Raw genomic sequence first — 16,246 nt, 5'->3', positions numbered from 1 at the left:
CTTGTCAAGCATCCAATTTTGATTGAGCTCCCTGTTGTTTTGGAAAGGCTGATAATATCGTCTATTTTGTAATACAGATAATATTGGAAGCTTAATAACATTGTCTACAGGCCACACATTCTGGAATTCTAAACTAATTTGCATTCCACTTCTTAATACCCACCTATTAGGTCAGGCGCTTGTTCCCTCCTATACTCTGCCCCCTTCTTTTGTGACTGTGCACATTAATGTTATTTTGCAGCAAAAATCATGTAATAGTAATCATTAAAGCAGGATTGTGATTCAAACTGTTGTGCGTTCTGAAATCACGGGTGAAAAATGGCATTTTTTACCTGCATAACAGAAGTCATTGCACTTTTGCAAGAGAGGGCTTTGATAATTGTGAGATGTGATAGAGCCCATTCTTTCCAAAGAGTGCTGAACTCACTGAATTCAGAGGTAAACCTGTAAAATCACACCACTCTCATCAATGGATCAGCTAGCTAGTCTGTATTATCATCGTGGCCTGTTTGTTTTGTTTCAGAAGTGACAGCAAAAGCTGACATTCTTGCATGGCAACACACACAAAATGCTGGAGGAGCTCAGCAGGCCAGGCAGTGTCTATGGAAAAGAGTACAGTCGATGTTTCAGGCCGAGACCCTTCAGCAGGACTGGAGAGAAAAAGATGAGGAGTCCGAGTTAGAAGGTGGGGGGGGAGGGGGAGATACACAAGCTGACAGGTGAAACCGGGAGTGGAGGGAAGGGGTGAAGTAAAGAGTTGGGAAGTTGATTTGTGAAAGAGATACAGGGCTGAAGAAGGGGAAATCTAATCGGAGAGGGCAGAAGATATGAAAGAAAGAAAAGGGGGCAATGTCCCCCCACCTCTCCTTCACCAGTCCTCATCCCCTTTTCCCTCTCTATCTCCTTGCCTACCCACCGCCTCCCTATGGTGCTCCTCCCCCTTTTTCTATCTTCCATGTCCTTTTGTCTTCTCCTATCAGATTTGCCCTTCTCCAGCCCTGTGTCTCTTTGATCAATCGACTTCCCAGCTCTTTACTGCACCCCTTTCCCCCCTCACCCACCTTCTAACTCGGACTCTTCATCGTTTTTTACTCCAGTCCTGCTGAAGGGTCTCAGCCTGAAACATCAACTGTACTCTTTTTCCACAGATGCTGCCTGGCCTGCTGAGTTCCTCCAGCATTTTGTGTGTGTTGCTTGGATTCCCAGCATCTGCAGATTTCTCTTGTTTGTGATAAGGCATGATACTATTGTGTGTTGAATTATATGCAGCAACATTAGGAGCAGTCATAGTATTCTTGATGGCCTTTTGTAATTCATCTAGTTCTAGTTATAGTGTGTGACTTAGTTGTTTCTACAGAAATTCCCCTTGTATGTGCAGAATTACAGTGGACTCGGTTGTCATTATCAGTTCAAATATTGCAAGATTGTATATCTTTGTCCAATGTTATAGCTAGTTATTAAAATCCTGAGTAAAACTTTGGGAGAACTTGATCAAAATGAAAGGATATATTAATGTATCAAAGGAACATTTTGTCAAATGTGATATATAAAAAGATGAAATTCAATTAACAAACACATAGTTTACTAATAAAAAGAAGTTAATTTGTAATTTCATAATGGGCATGAACTCTGCAAATGATAATTATTCAAAGTATTTTTGTAGGGTTGTATGAAGATGGAGTTTTTCATGTAAATGGATTTGGATTTCCCCCTACTGAACCTTCCAGTGTTACAAGGTAAATTTTGTCACACATTTTCCAGAAAGTAATTGCTTCAAAGTATTTACTTAATTTCAATATGTTAATTGAATAAAAATTAACATAATTTCTAAGATATTAACTATTGATGTGCTCATACCAGTAATGCATATATTAAGAGCAAAAGGATAGCAAGTGGCCAAATTGGTCCTCTGGAAGATCAGAGAGGTAATCTATGCTGAGAAAAATGATGGGAAAGATCTTAATGGGTTCGTTTTGCTTCTGTATTTATTCAGGAGATGGACACAGAATCTATAGCTGAGGCAAATCAGCAGTGAGGTCATGGACCCTATCCAGATTACAGAGGAGGTGTTTACTGTCTTGAGGCAAATTAGGGTTGATAAATCCCCAGGGCTTGGCAAGGTGTTCCTTCAAACCCAGTGGGGGCTAGTGCAGAAATTACGGGAGCCCTAGCGGAGATATTTAAAATATCCTTAGCCACAGGTGAGGTGCCGAATGATTGGAGAATAGCTGATATTGTTCCATTGTTTAAGAAAGGCTGTAAGAATTAGCCAGGTAATTATAGGCCAGTGAGCCTGACTTCAGTAGTGGGTAAGTTATTGGGATGTATTCTAAGGGACTGGATATGTAAGTATTTGGATTGACAAGGACTGATTAAGGACAGTCAACATGGCTTTGTGTACGGTTGGCAATGTTAAGTTTTTCGAGGAAGTTACCAGGAAAGTTGATGAAGGCAAGGCAGTGGATGTTGTCTACATGGACTTCAGCAAGTCCTTTGACAAAGTCCCACAGGAGAGGTTGTTCGAGAAGGATAGTCGCTTGGCATTCAAGATGAGCTAGTAAATTGGATGAGACTTTGACTATGCAGGAGAAGCCAGAGTGGTAGTACGTTTGTAGATGGTTGCCACTCTGACTGGACATCTCTGACTAGTCGTGCACAGGAGTTGGTGCTGGGCCCGTTGTTGTTTGTCATCTCTGTCAATGATCTGGATAATAATGTGGTTAACTGAATCAGCAAATTTGTGATTGATGGCAAGATTGAAGGTGCAGTGGACATCAAGGAAGACGATCAAAGCTTGCAGTAGGATCTGGATCAGCTAGAAAATTGGCAGATGGAATTTAATGCAGACAAGTGTGAGGTGTTGCACTTTGGGAGGACCAACCAGGGTAGATCTTACATGGTGAGCGGTAGGGCATTCTGAGGTGGAACAGAGGGATCTGGGAATACAGATCCATAATCCTTGAACGTAGCATCACAGGTAGATAGGGTCATAAAGAAAGCTGTTGGCACATTGGCTTTCATAAATCAAAGTACTGACTACAGGAGTCGGGACATTATGTTGAAATTATATAAGATGCCAGTGAGGCCTAATTTGGAGTATGTGTACAGTTTTGGTTTCTTACCTATAGGAAAGATGTAAGTAAGATTGAAAGAGTGCAGAGAAAATTTACAAGGAAGTTGCCGGGACTTGAGGACCTGAGTTATAGGGAAAGGTTGACTAGTTTAGGACTTTATTTCCTGGAATGTAGAAGATTGAGGGGAGATTCGATAAAGGTATACAAAATTATGAGGGATATAGAAAGAGTAAATGCAAGCCTGCTTTTTCCACTGAGGTCATGGGTTAAGGGTGAAAAGAGAAATGTTTAAGGGGACCATGAGGTGAAACTTCTTGACTCAGGGTCATGAGAGTGCAGAACGAGCTGCCAGTGCAAGTGGTGAACGTGGGATCGGGTTCAACGTTTAATTGAGATTTGGACAGGGACATGGAGGGCTGTGGTGTGGGTGCAGCTCGATGGGACTAGGAGATTTGGACAGGGACATGGAGGGCTATGGTTGGGTGCAGCTCGATGGGACGAGGAGATTTGGACAGGGACATGGAGGGCTGTGGTTGGGTGTAGCTGATGGGACTAGGAGATTTGGACAGGGACATGGAGGGCTGTGGTTGGGTGTAGCTCGATGGGACTAGGAGATTTGGACAGGGACATTCAGGGCTGTGGTTGGGTGCAGCTCGATGGGACTAAGCAGATTAATGGTTCAGCTTGGTTTAGATGGACCCAGCATGGAGTGCAGTGGCATGCAGCCAGCTCCAGCACCTCCTTCCTCGGCAGCTGCAACAGGGGACTCTGAGCCCAGGCCTGCACCACAACCAAGGCCACACAGCTCCCCCACCATAGGTCTCATCAATAAACCAGTGAAATGGACTTGCAGTAGTCTACAATACCAGTAGAGCCTTGCGATTACAGCAATCACCCATGACATCCGTTGGGTCGCGCACACTCTTGCAGACTGCCGCTGACGGGGCCTTCTTCCCTGGGAGGCTGAGATAGGCTGCCACAATGTGTAGAGGTCCTGCTGCACCACTGTCGAGCAACTTGCCAGTGGGATAGACCTGCGGTCCTGATAACCAGCAGGGTCTTGTGATCGTGAAGAAGACATAAAGTACGAGCACTTGCACCTTTGGTCAGAGCCAGAGCATCCAAGCACACCACCATCTTACTGGAACCACCAGTTCCACGTCAGGCAAAGTCATCCCATTTGCTTCTGATTGTATATTGATGATAGGAACACAAATGGTTTTTCTGGCCACAAGTGGTTTAATCTGCCATTCAATTCAATCAAATCAAATACTCAGAGATTTGCATTTTAATTTCCCAGTATTTTCCATAACCATTTGAAGCCTGGCGTATCAAGTGTGTCAGTATCTCTCCTGAAAGTATGCATGAAAAAGTGCATCCAACTCTCACTCTTAAATAGATTAATACTTTTATTTAGATCAACTTTTGAACTTTACCCTGGTGAGGCAAGAGTCTACATTTGTCCACTTATTACTTTTTGGGTTTGTGCTCTGTTAGATTGTATTGATGCATACTCCTGAACATCAAAACCCTCCAAAGCCACTCACTCTGTGGAAAACATTTCAGTTCTCATCCACATTGAACTCCACCTACCTTTGATTTGTTCACATTTTTGTTTCTCCACATCCCTTCGATTTTCGCTTCAGCTAGCCAGCGACCTCAGTGTTTAATGTGAACATGGGTGTCTTTTGAGATTATCTTCAGGTTTCTTTTATAGCCTGAAAAATTAGTTTCTCTGAGGTTTATTTTTCAGTACATCACACTCACTGACAGCATAAAAAGAGGACCTTTGGTGCCTTTGCTTCAGCTTGTTCTTGCTGACCAAGGTGCCTACCTGAGCTGGTCCCATTTTCCTGCATTTGGGCCCTTTTCCCTCTCCAGCGGTTCCCATCCTGGGATCCACTGACCCATTGCTTAATGGTATTGGTCTATGGCATAAAAAAGGTTGGGAACCCCTGCTCTAACCCTTTCCTGTTTGTATACCTGTCCAAATGTCTTTTGAACTTTGTAACTGCCTCCTTCACTCCTGGCAGTTTGTTCCACAGATCCACAACCCTGTGTAGAAAAGTTGCCCTTCAGGTCACCTGTTCAAATCTTTTACCTCCTACCTTTGATCTAAGCCCTCGAGATTTAATATCCCCTAACTGGGAAAAAGATTGTGACTATCCGTCTTATCCATGCCCCTCTTGATCTTATAAACCTCTTTATGGTCCCCCAAGTCTCCTCATCTCCAAAGAAAACAGTCCCAGCCTATCCAGTCTCTCCTCTGTTCCGGCAATTGTATTTGAGCTCTGCAACGATGAAAGTTGATTTTGTTGAAAAGTGATTAGCTTAGGGTGAAAATAATCCTCATTCTCCCTATTTGCAAATTCATGCTATTTGAAAAAGTTGAAGAAAATGACCATTCATGGCTGGCCTTCAAGACAATTATCTAAGCTGTTACAGTGTAATATTACTGATGACTTACCATGTTCTAACTTACAGAGCTTATTACGGCAACATCAATTTTTTTGGTGGTCCTTCTGCTACATCAGTGAAATCTTCTGCAAAATTAAAGCAATTGGAGGAAGAAAATGAAGATGCCATGTTTGTTTTTGTATCTGATTTGTGGCTGGATCAGGTGGAAGTTCTTGAGAAACTTCACATGATGTTTTCAGGTTTTTTAATTTAACTACATCTGTTTAACTGGGGCTGATAGAGTATATATTCATGGGTTTATTGGGAAAGGTGCTGAGTGTATGTAAATTTCTTGTGAGTAGAAACGTCTTGGTTGATGTCAATCCTGTAATCCAATTGTAATTCGGCTTATGGAGATCTTTTAAGAATGCAGGCTTGTCAATGTAATCTTTAGTTTCTAAACCAAACCCTACATTTACCAATAGTAATGTAATATGAATATTTATTGATAGGATGCTTAGAAATAAAAAATGTTGACTATTTTAAAAAAAAAGTTAGGTTAGGCATTTCTACCATTTAGTTATTACTACAATGATATGGAAAAAGAATATGCTTTGTAAGCCGTATGCTTTGGGCTATAGTATAAATGAAACAGACGCTTGTTCTCTGCCTTGCAGGTTACTCGTCCATGCCACCCACTTGCTTCATCTTCTGTGGTAATTTTTCCTCTGCTCCTTATGGAAAAAATCAGATCAAAGCTCTAACAGGTGAAGAACAATCAGTAAATCTATTACTTGAATCTTTACTTTGAACACTATCTTCATTATCTTTTTCCTTACATTTTCAGAATCACTGAAAACCCTTTCAGATATTATCTGTGAATACCCCAATATCCATAAAAAGTAAGTGCTACAGACTTGACCTGACTTCTGTTTAATCATCTAAGTTATTGTTGACAATGAAAATACCACAGTGGATAGAGGAACTAATTTAATCTTTAATCTTGATGCGAAGACTTCTTTTTTTGCACTTTCACTTGCTTTTTAGCATTTGTATAAATGTAATAAATTCATCTAAGTTTCCATAGTCAGTGCTGCTTACTCAGACTACAGTGATTGCCAGATTGTACTTGCACGTGAGCATTCAGTTTCAGTAACCCGAGTGCGTGCTCACCATTAATGACTGCCTATTCTGTATTACACTTCTCATCTACAATGAGATGGGGAATTGGGGAAACTGCCGACAAAGGAAAACCATTATACTCAACCATTCCATTTATGCTGAACAGTTGGAGGAGGTTATATGGAGAGTTGAAAGTATGAAGGAATTTGAATAAGAAGGTTCAAAATTATGAAGAGCTGGAAGACCGGGTGAAAACAGCGGAGGTAGATGATCATAACTTCATGCAGATTATGTTATGTGCAGCCCGGTCTTCAATAAGGTGAACAATAAAGGGGTAATATGCACAGAGCACTGGAATAATCAAATGGAGAGGTAAAAAAGTTCTATTTAATAATTTTGGCTGCAGCAGTTGGGCTCTCCATATAACTCAGGCTCTCTAGTCCTGGCAACACCCTTGTAAATCTTTTCTGCATTCTTTCCAGTTTAACCACAGCTTTCCTATAACAGGGAGATCAAAATGAACACTACTCCACATATTCCATCACCGGTGACTTGTACAACTACAACATAATGTCCCAACTCCTTTACTCAGAGCCTAGACTGATGAAGGCCAGCATGATAAATGCCTTTTTCACCTCCCCTTTATATGTGGTGCTGCTTTTAAAGTTCGAAGTAAATTTATTATCAAAGTATACGTATGTCACCTGAGGTTTGTTTTCTTGCGGGTATACGCAGTAAATCCAAGAAACTTAACAGCATCAATAAAAGACCACACCCAACAGGACAGACAAATAACCAATGTGCAAAAGACAAAAAATAGGAAGTAGTAATAAATAAACAAACAAACATCGAGAACATGAGGTGAGAAGTCCTTGAAATTGAGTCCATAAGTTGTGGGAACAATTCTTGTACCACCTTCCTGATGACAGCAGCAAGAAGAGAGCATGGCCAGGGGGTGGTGGGATCCCTGATGATGGATGCTGCTTTCCTGCCACAGCGCTCAGTGTAGATGTGCTCGATGGTGGGGAAGGCTTTACTCATGATGCACTGGGCCACATACACTACTTTTTGTAGGATTTTCTGTTCAAGGGCATTTGTTTTTCCATACCAGACCGTGATGCAACCAGTCAAGATACTCTCCACCACATAGCTATAGAAGTTTGTCCAAGTTTTAGATGTCATGCCGAATCTTCGCAAAGCCTCTAAGGAAGTAGAGGGAGGCACTGACATGCTTTCTTCATGATTGCACTTACAAGTGCAAGAAAATGTTTGTGAACCCTTTGCAATTACCTGGTTTTCTACATTAATTACTCATAAAATTTGGTCTGATCTTCATCTAAGTCACAATAATAGACAAACACAATCTACATGAACCAATAACACACAAACAATTGTACTTTTCATGTCTTTGTCGAACACATTGTTTAATCATTCACAGTCCAGGCTGGAAAATGTATACAAGCCCTTTTATTTAAAATGTGGTAGAACCTCCTTTAGCAGCAATGACCTCCACCAAATATTTTCTGTAGCTGCTGATCAGACTTGCACAACAGCAAGGAAGAATTTTAGACCATTTCTCCATCCAAAACCATTTCAGTTCATTAATATTTCTGGGAAACCTTACATGAACAGCTCACTCAGGTCACGCCACTGCATCTCAATTGAGTTAAGGTCTGGACTCTGACTTGACCATTCCAAAATATGAATTTTCTTCTTAAACCTTTCTGTTGTTGATTTACTTTTGTATTTCAGATCATTGTTTTGTTGCATCATCCAACTTCCATGAGCTTCTGGTGACAGTCCGCTACCTTGACATTCTCCTGTAAAATGTCTTGATATCATTTTGAATTCATTGTTCCTTCAATGATTGCAAGTTGTCCAGGTCCTGAGTCAGTAAAGCAGCCCCAAACCATGATGCTCCTTCCACCATGCTTCACAGTTGGGATGAGGTTTTGGTGTTGGTGTGCAGTGCCCTTTTTCCTCCAAACATATCAGTGTGCATTTCTGCCCAAAAGTTCAACTTCTGTGTCATCTGTTGACAGAACGATGTCCCAGAAGCATTGTAGAACATCCAGGTGGTCTTTTGCAAACTTGAGACATGCAACAATGTTTTTTTTGGCGAGCAATGGTTTCTTCCGTGGTGTCCTTCCATGAACACTCTTCTTGTTCAGTGTTTTTCTTATAGTGGACTCACGAACAGAGACTTTAGAGATTTTGCTGTTACCCTTGGGTTCTTTTTCACCTCCTTCAGCATTACACGTTGTGCTCTTGGTGTGCACTTTGCAGGATGCCCACTCCGAAGGAGAGCAGCAACAGTACTGAGTTTCCTCCATTTGTAGACAGTTTCTCTTACTGTGGACTGATGAACACTTGGGTCTTTAGAAATGCTTTTGTAGCATTTTCCAGCTTGATGCATCTCTACAATTCTTCTTCTAAGGTCCTCTGAAAGATATTTTGATTGAAGCATGGTGCACATAAACAGATCTTTTTTATAGAGCAGAGCACCTCGACAACCCACACCTCCAATCTCATCTCTTTGGTTGGAACACCTGATTCCAAATAGCTTTTGTAGAAGGCATTGCCCCAGAGGTTCACATACTTGTTTCAACCTAGACTGTGATTGTTTAAATGGTATACTCAGTATTGATAAGAAGAAGTACAATTGTTTGTGTGTTATTAGTTTAGGCAGACTGTGTTTGTCTATTTTGTGACTTGAATGAAGATTCAGACCACATGTTATGAGTAATTTTTGCAGAAAACCAGGTACTTGCAAAGGGTTCACAAAACTTTTCTTGCAAATGCATATTCTGGGCCCAGTGCTGATCCTTGGAAATAATAACACTGAGGAATGTAAAGTTGCTGACCCTCTCCGCCTGATTCGCCTGGTGAGGACTGGCTCACGGACCTCCAATTTCTTCCTCCTGAAGTCAATAATCGGTTCATTGGTCTTGCTAATGCTGAGATTGTTGTTGTGGAACCACTCAGCTGCATTTTCATCTCCTTATATATGGATTCGGCCAATAACAGTGGTGTCATCAGCAAACTTAATTAGTGCATTGGAATTGTGCTTAACCTCACAGGCATAAGAATAGAGTGAGTAGAGTGGAGGGTAAGCACACAACATTATGATGAGGCTAGTCTTCATAAAGAGAAATGAAAATTCTTAAATTTGGCATGTGGGCAAGCCAGTGAAAGACAATGATATGGATGATGAATAAGATAAATCGTAGGATAGGATCAGTGGTATTCTAAGTTGCAGTTTTTTTGGATGGGGTTCAGGTCTGAAAGCACTGACAATACAAAAAAGTTGATGTAACAGCAACAGTAGGATTGGGATTAAAAAGAGGTAAGTGTTTTCATGTCAGAATGATAGGGCAGCTAACTTGTGCAATATCTTGAGTTTCAATCTGAGTGAATAGTTGGCCATATAGCAGGTATTTGTTAAAATGTAAAGTATTTGTCGAACAGAATGATTTGGACCTTGATAGTATTAAGGAAAATAAATTCAAACTCGTTGAGATCTTGGGTCAGACTTCTGGTTCTTCAATAGAGCATCGAAAAATACGGCTCTGGAATAGAGCATTTGTCCTCAACGTTGTGCCAATCCTGCTGCTAGTTTATACTAACACAGACAAATTGCTGGTGGAACGCAGCAGGCCAGGCAGTCAGGGCGAAGGGTCTTGGCCCGAAACATCGACTGTACCTCTTCCTATAGATGCTGCCTGGCCTGCTGCGTTCCACCAGCATTTTGTGTGTGTTGCTTGAATTTTCATCATCTGCAGATTTCCTGGTGTTTGCCAGTTTATACCAAATGCCTTTGTCTTGTGTGTTATCCATATCCCTCCATTCTGTTTATATTTGTGTGTCAATCCAAAAGCTTCTTAACCTCCACAAACTACCTGCTTCCACTGCTGTCCCCAGTAACCTGTTGTAGACACCATTTTGTTTTTTAAAAAAGGTGACCCCACCACTTAAGACAAACTGTCAGGAAGGAGGTGCAAAGCCTGAAGGCACACACTCAGCGATGCAGGAACAGCTTCTTCCCCTCTGCTATCCGATTCCTGAATGGTCATTGAACTCATGAACACTACCTCACTACTTCTTTATTTCCTAGTTTTTGCACTACTTAGTTTAATTTAACTATTTAATATAAATGTAAACTTTGTGCAGCACTACAAATTACAGTCTGACTGTAATTCACAGTGCTGTACAATGTTAACAAATTTCACAATATATGCCAGTGATATTAAACCTGATTCTGATCTTTAAACTTACCCCCGTCTAACCTTAAAAGCATTTGCTCTGTTGTATGAGAGTCTACCTCATCTATTCCTCTCAGAATTTTGAAAACCTCTATAAGGTCTCCCTATAGGCTCCAATGCTGTGAAAACATTAAAAAATGTTAACACTTCAGGTGTGGTTTTGAAGAAAGGTCCTCAACCTGAACTATTATACTTATACTGTATCTTGTACTGTAGATGCTGCCTGCTGATTGTTTGTAGCATTTTCTGTTTTTATTATAATGGAACTCTTGATATTTTTAATGAAAATTTTTAGTTCGGGGTTCTTTATCATTCTTCGAAACGTAGAATATTCTACTTCACATCAATTTGAATATCAAGGATATTTTAGAAGATCTTTAAAAATATTATTCGTATTGTCTTTTATATTATAGTTAGCAATAGATCTAAATATTTTTCTTTTATCGATTTGCAGCAGCCGCTTTGTTTTTGTCCCTGGTCCGGAAGATCCAGGTCCAAGTTCTATCTTACCCAGGTAATCACTGGTTTTTCACATTTTTTTCGGTCTGACACCACAGTTCTTGGTGTTCCCAGTTTTGCTACCGCTTTTAATACCCATCCATTAGCTCAGCAGTTATGATGGGACTGAATGAATTCATAGCATTGCTGTCTGTTCTCAACCAGCATGGTTGTTTCAGTCATCTGTATACTTTCCTGTGACAATTCATTCTTAATCTTGCCTTTCCAGCATCGCCTTGGCTTTCTTTCATTTTTGTTCTATTTTGTATGCAGAATCATGAAAGGCATTCTATCTTTTTTATTTCCATTCTTGAAATAGCCCAGATAGTTTTTTTTATATATTCACCTTTCTACTTAATCTCTAAAATGCTCTTGAAGGTGATGAATTGAATGCACAGTAAAACATGATTGCCTTCAGTCCCTCAATAAAGGATTATTTTAATAGCTTCTCTTCATTTCTTTAAAGACCTCCACTAGCTAACTACATTACAGAAGAGTTCAGTAAGAAAGTTCCATATTCTGTATTTACTACCAATCCCTGCAGGTAAACTTTCTATATATATCACAATTTTACGGTTTATTTGCCTTTTTGTTCAATAGCTTTTCACGGGGAAAAAAATCAGACTTACTATGTTTCAATCATTTTTAGGATTCAGTACTGCACACAGGAGATTATAATTTTTCGTGAGGACCTGGTTAACAAGATGTGTAGAAATTGCATCCGATTTCCTAACAGTAATTTGGATATTCCAAACCATGTGAGTTAATCCTTTTCAAATGGATTTAATGCTTATTGTATTTATCGTCTTTGGTTATGACTGTAATCAGACCTTTCAGTCCCATGACCCAAAGCACAGTGGTGTAGTTGTTAGCTTAGCACTCTACAGCACCATTGATTGGCGTTCAATTCCCGCTGCTGTCTGTGAGCATTTTGTATGTTCTCGCCATGACCAAGTGGGTATCTTCTGTGTGCTCCAGTTCCCTCCCAATTTCCAAAGACACAAGTTGTGGGCATACTCTGTTGGCACTGGAAGCATGGTGGCACTTGCAGGCTGCCTCCAGCGCACTTGGACTGTGGTTGTGACGCAAACGACACATTTCATTTGTATGTTTGGATGTTCCAATATATATGTGACAAATAAAGCTAATCTTTAATCATTACTTGCTCCATTTCCTGCTGACAGTAGTAATACTCGGCAATTGAATGAACTATATTTGTCACAATGTTTTCTGAAATAGATTACGTTGTGGAAACTGGTACTTCTTCCTTGGGCAGTCGACTGAAAGAGTCAAGATGTTTAATTCTTGAAAACCACCGTGCAGACAGTGTTAACCTGGTGCCATTCCCTTTTCTCAGTTCCTTGATTTCTGCTGCACCTGTTACCAGGATGTGGCTTTCCAGAACATCTCTTCTTATTCAAAGAACAGCTTTTCCCTTCCTCCACCTTCGATGCTGCCCTCACGCATCTCCACCATTTTCCAGACAACCACCCTCACCCCATCTTCCTGTCGCCTTAATAGGGATAGAGTTCCTTTTGTCCTTACCCACCAGCCCATCATAAGACTCCACATTCAACACATCATTCTGACATCATCAGTGGAATCCTACCACTAAACACATCCTTCCTTATCTCCCCCCACACTCTCCGCTTTTTATGGGGATTGCCCTCTCAGTGATTCCCTTGTCTAATTTGTCCCTCCTGGCACTTATCACTGCAGGCAGAAGAAGTGCTACACCTGCCCATTTGCCTCCTCCATCACCTCCATTTGCGGCCCCAAATAGTCATTCCAGGTGAGGCAACACTTCACTACCAATCTGTTGAGGTTGTCTTCTGTGTCTGGTGCTCTGGAGGTGGCCTCCTCTATACTAATGAGACCCACGTAGATTGGGGGACCGCTTTGTCAAGCACCTTTGCTCCATCTGCACCAAGCAGAATTTCCTATCATTTTAATTCCAGTCCCCATTCCCATTCTAATGTGTTGGTCCATGGCCTCCTCCTGTATGCCCTTTCATCTACAATTGAAACACATGAGCTTCGTCAGTGAAATTGCTTAGACAACTTGGTGTAACATAATGCTTTTTGTTGACAGCATTATGAAAGGAAATTAAGAACATGGAGAAGTTTGAAAGAAGATATACAAGGATACTAGATCAGGAATTGAGTATTTGATTCCTTAGTTAAGATTTCTTTAGTAGAGACGTGGGGAAACTTTTTTTTCTTCAATAGTACTTGTATATGTACTAGAATATGGTTTACTAGTGTACAGTACAGTATGTACCCAATGTAATTTTTGTTTCAATTTTAATTTCTGGTGTTTTAAGTATTAAATGAAATCAAATTATTCATTGGAGCAGAAAGCTAATTTAATTTTTGCATCAGCATATTTCCTGTTTTTGTATTAATGTTTTCTTGCATCCTCTATTCTCCTTTGATCCTTATGGTGAGTCATTGTACTTCTGCCAAGTTCCATTGAAAAGCCATCAGTTTTTCAAAAGTAGTCATTCAAGGTATGTGGGTTGTGCAGGCTGAGCCAACTTGTAACCATCCATCCCTGGTTATTCTTGAGAAGCTGATGGCGAGCTGCAATCTTTGAGGAGTAGGTATACCCACAATGGATAGAATTCCAGGATCTTGACCCTGTGACTGTGAAGGAGGAGCAATATATTTCCAAGTCATGAAATTGTAGGGCACCTTCTAGCTGGTGGTGTTCCTGTGCTTTTTGTTGCCCTTGTCCTTCTGGTGGAAGAAGTTATGGATTTGGAAGGTGCTAATGTGTCTTGCCGAGTTGCTGAAGATGGTACAAATTGCTACTGCTCTGCATTGGTGCTAGTGTTTGTGGATGGGTGCCTATCAAACAGACTGCCATGTCCTATATGGTTTTGAGTTTCTTGAGTGTTGAAGCTGCACTCATCCAGCCAAGTGGACAGTATTCCATCATACTCTTGACTTGAACCTTATAGATGGCGGACAGGCTTTGGGGAGTTGAGAGGTGATTTGCTTGCTGCAGGGTTCCTCCAGTCGGGTTTCTTGTCATGTGCACACGTCTGTGTATGTACAAATACAAAGGAAAGCTTAACTTGCGGCAGCACCACAGGCACATCATGTACACATTGTACACACACTGTGTACATGTCTACCCCAGTTCATTTTCTCAAACCGTAGCCTTAGTTTTGCTTTCCCCTGCTGAAGACATTCAACATTTTGCAATTTTATTACTGATTTGTAGGAACAAAATTGGTACTACTGTAGTTGTAAATGTTTGGTCTGCAGTTGTGTCAAAATATAACAAAAAATAGTTTTCTGGGACAGTACAAAATTAACCCCTCTCTTTATTGTTATCTTTGTAGTTTGTGAAGACCATCGTTGCACAAAGCCATCTGACACCACTGCCACTGTATGTTAGTCCAGTCTACTGGGCATATGATTATGCTCTTCGTGTGTATCCAGTACCAGACCTGCTTGTATTTGCTGACAAATATGATCCATTCAACATTGTCCATACAGACTGCATCTCTATCAATCCTGTAAGCACCATTATGTAACATTCTTGCCATGTTTTACACAGAATTAAATTCTGGAAGTCTAACTGGTCAGAAGAACTGTTTAAAAATGTTAAAATTTCTCTCTAATGAGGTGAAAATTTGTTTCGATATAACTGGCAAAATGTCTTAATAATTTTTGAGCATGAATATTTTACAGAAAACTATTTTGTCCTGATTTATAATGCATGTTTCCTTCCTTAATTTCCCTTCCCCTTTATTTATGGTTATCTTTAGTTCATAATGATAACATTCTTTTCGGTGAGATTTTCAATCACAACAGCATAATTTGAGCAGTTGGTTTGTGGGGCTTAGGAGCTTAGAAACTCTGGGAAATGAAAGGTTGAGTCATTGACATACCACCTTGTTTACATTGAGTTGTCTGGAAGTAAATATGATGAAAGACGTAAAACAAAGGAAAGGGTTGGTAAGGAGGATAATGAAACCCCAAGTAAACAGTTTTTAATGTTTAAAATTAAACATTTCCTGGATCGTTTCCTCTTTTTAAGTTTGTGCTTAAAAATCGAACTTAAATGACAATTGTTTTACTAATAAATGTGCATCTTTCATGGAAGTGTATTTATTTTCAGGGCTCATTTCCACGCAGTGGTTTCTGCTTCAAGGTGTACTATCCCTCAAGTAAAACTGTGGAGGACAGGTAATAGAGAAACTGTTAAATATATTCTTTCGTATTTCTTCCTAGTGACATTGGACATAGTGCAAGAAGGTTTTTAAAGTTAATGTAAAAGAATTTGTGAATACGAAACTTAAACCTGAAAATTATTTTGCTTATTACAAATGAGAGTCAACATAGAACATAGAATAGTATGTTACAGGCCCTTCGGCCCACAATGTTGTGCTGACCCTCAAACCCTGCCTCCCATATAACCCTCCACCTTAAATTCCTCCATGTACCTGTCTAGTAGTCTCTTAAATTTCACTAGTGTATCTGCCTCCACCACTGACTCAGGCAGTGCATTCCACACACCAACCACTCTCTGAGCAAAAAACCTTCCTCTAATATCCCCTTTGAACTTCCCACCCCTTACCTTAAAGCCATGTCCTCTTGTATTGAGCAGTGGTGTCCTGGGGAAGAGGCGCTGGCTATCCACTCTATCTATTCCTCTTAATATCTTGTACACCTCTATCATGTCTCCTCTCATCTTCCTTCTCTCCAAAGCCCTAGCTCCCTTAATCTCTGATTATAATGCATACTTTCTAAACCAGGCAGCATCCTGGTAAATCTCCTCTGTACCCTTTCCAATGCTTCCACATCCTTCCTATAGTGAGGCGACCAGAACTGGACACAGTACTCCAAGTGTGGCCTAACCAGAGTTTTATAGAGCTGCAAC

The 16,246-nt window shown here is 40.5% G+C and overlaps 1 protein-coding gene across 1 annotated transcript in view; it reads left to right on the top strand.

Annotated features, from left to right (window-relative positions):
• The window catches only part of pole2 (polymerase (DNA directed), epsilon 2), a 47,547-nt gene that overhangs the window by 29,776 nt on the left and 1,525 nt on the right, over positions 1–16,246 (top strand). Inside the window, exons 10-18 of the mRNA XM_063047205.1 lie at positions 1,664–1,736; positions 5,559–5,731; positions 6,149–6,238; positions 6,319–6,373; positions 11,310–11,369; positions 11,820–11,897; positions 12,003–12,111; positions 14,703–14,879; positions 15,485–15,552. Of these exons, the coding sequence (XP_062903275.1) occupies positions 1,664–1,736; positions 5,559–5,731; positions 6,149–6,238; positions 6,319–6,373; positions 11,310–11,369; positions 11,820–11,897; positions 12,003–12,111; positions 14,703–14,879; positions 15,485–15,552 (883 nt within the window). The remainder of the gene's footprint in view (positions 1–1,663; positions 1,737–5,558; positions 5,732–6,148; positions 6,239–6,318; positions 6,374–11,309; positions 11,370–11,819; positions 11,898–12,002; positions 12,112–14,702; positions 14,880–15,484; positions 15,553–16,246) is intronic.

Source organism: Mobula hypostoma, chromosome 1 (assembly GCF_963921235.1).
Source record: "Mobula hypostoma chromosome 1, sMobHyp1.1, whole genome shotgun sequence".
Taxonomy (NCBI): domain Eukaryota; kingdom Metazoa; phylum Chordata; class Chondrichthyes; order Myliobatiformes; family Myliobatidae; genus Mobula; species Mobula hypostoma.
This window is presented reverse-complemented; position numbering and strand designations above follow the sequence as displayed.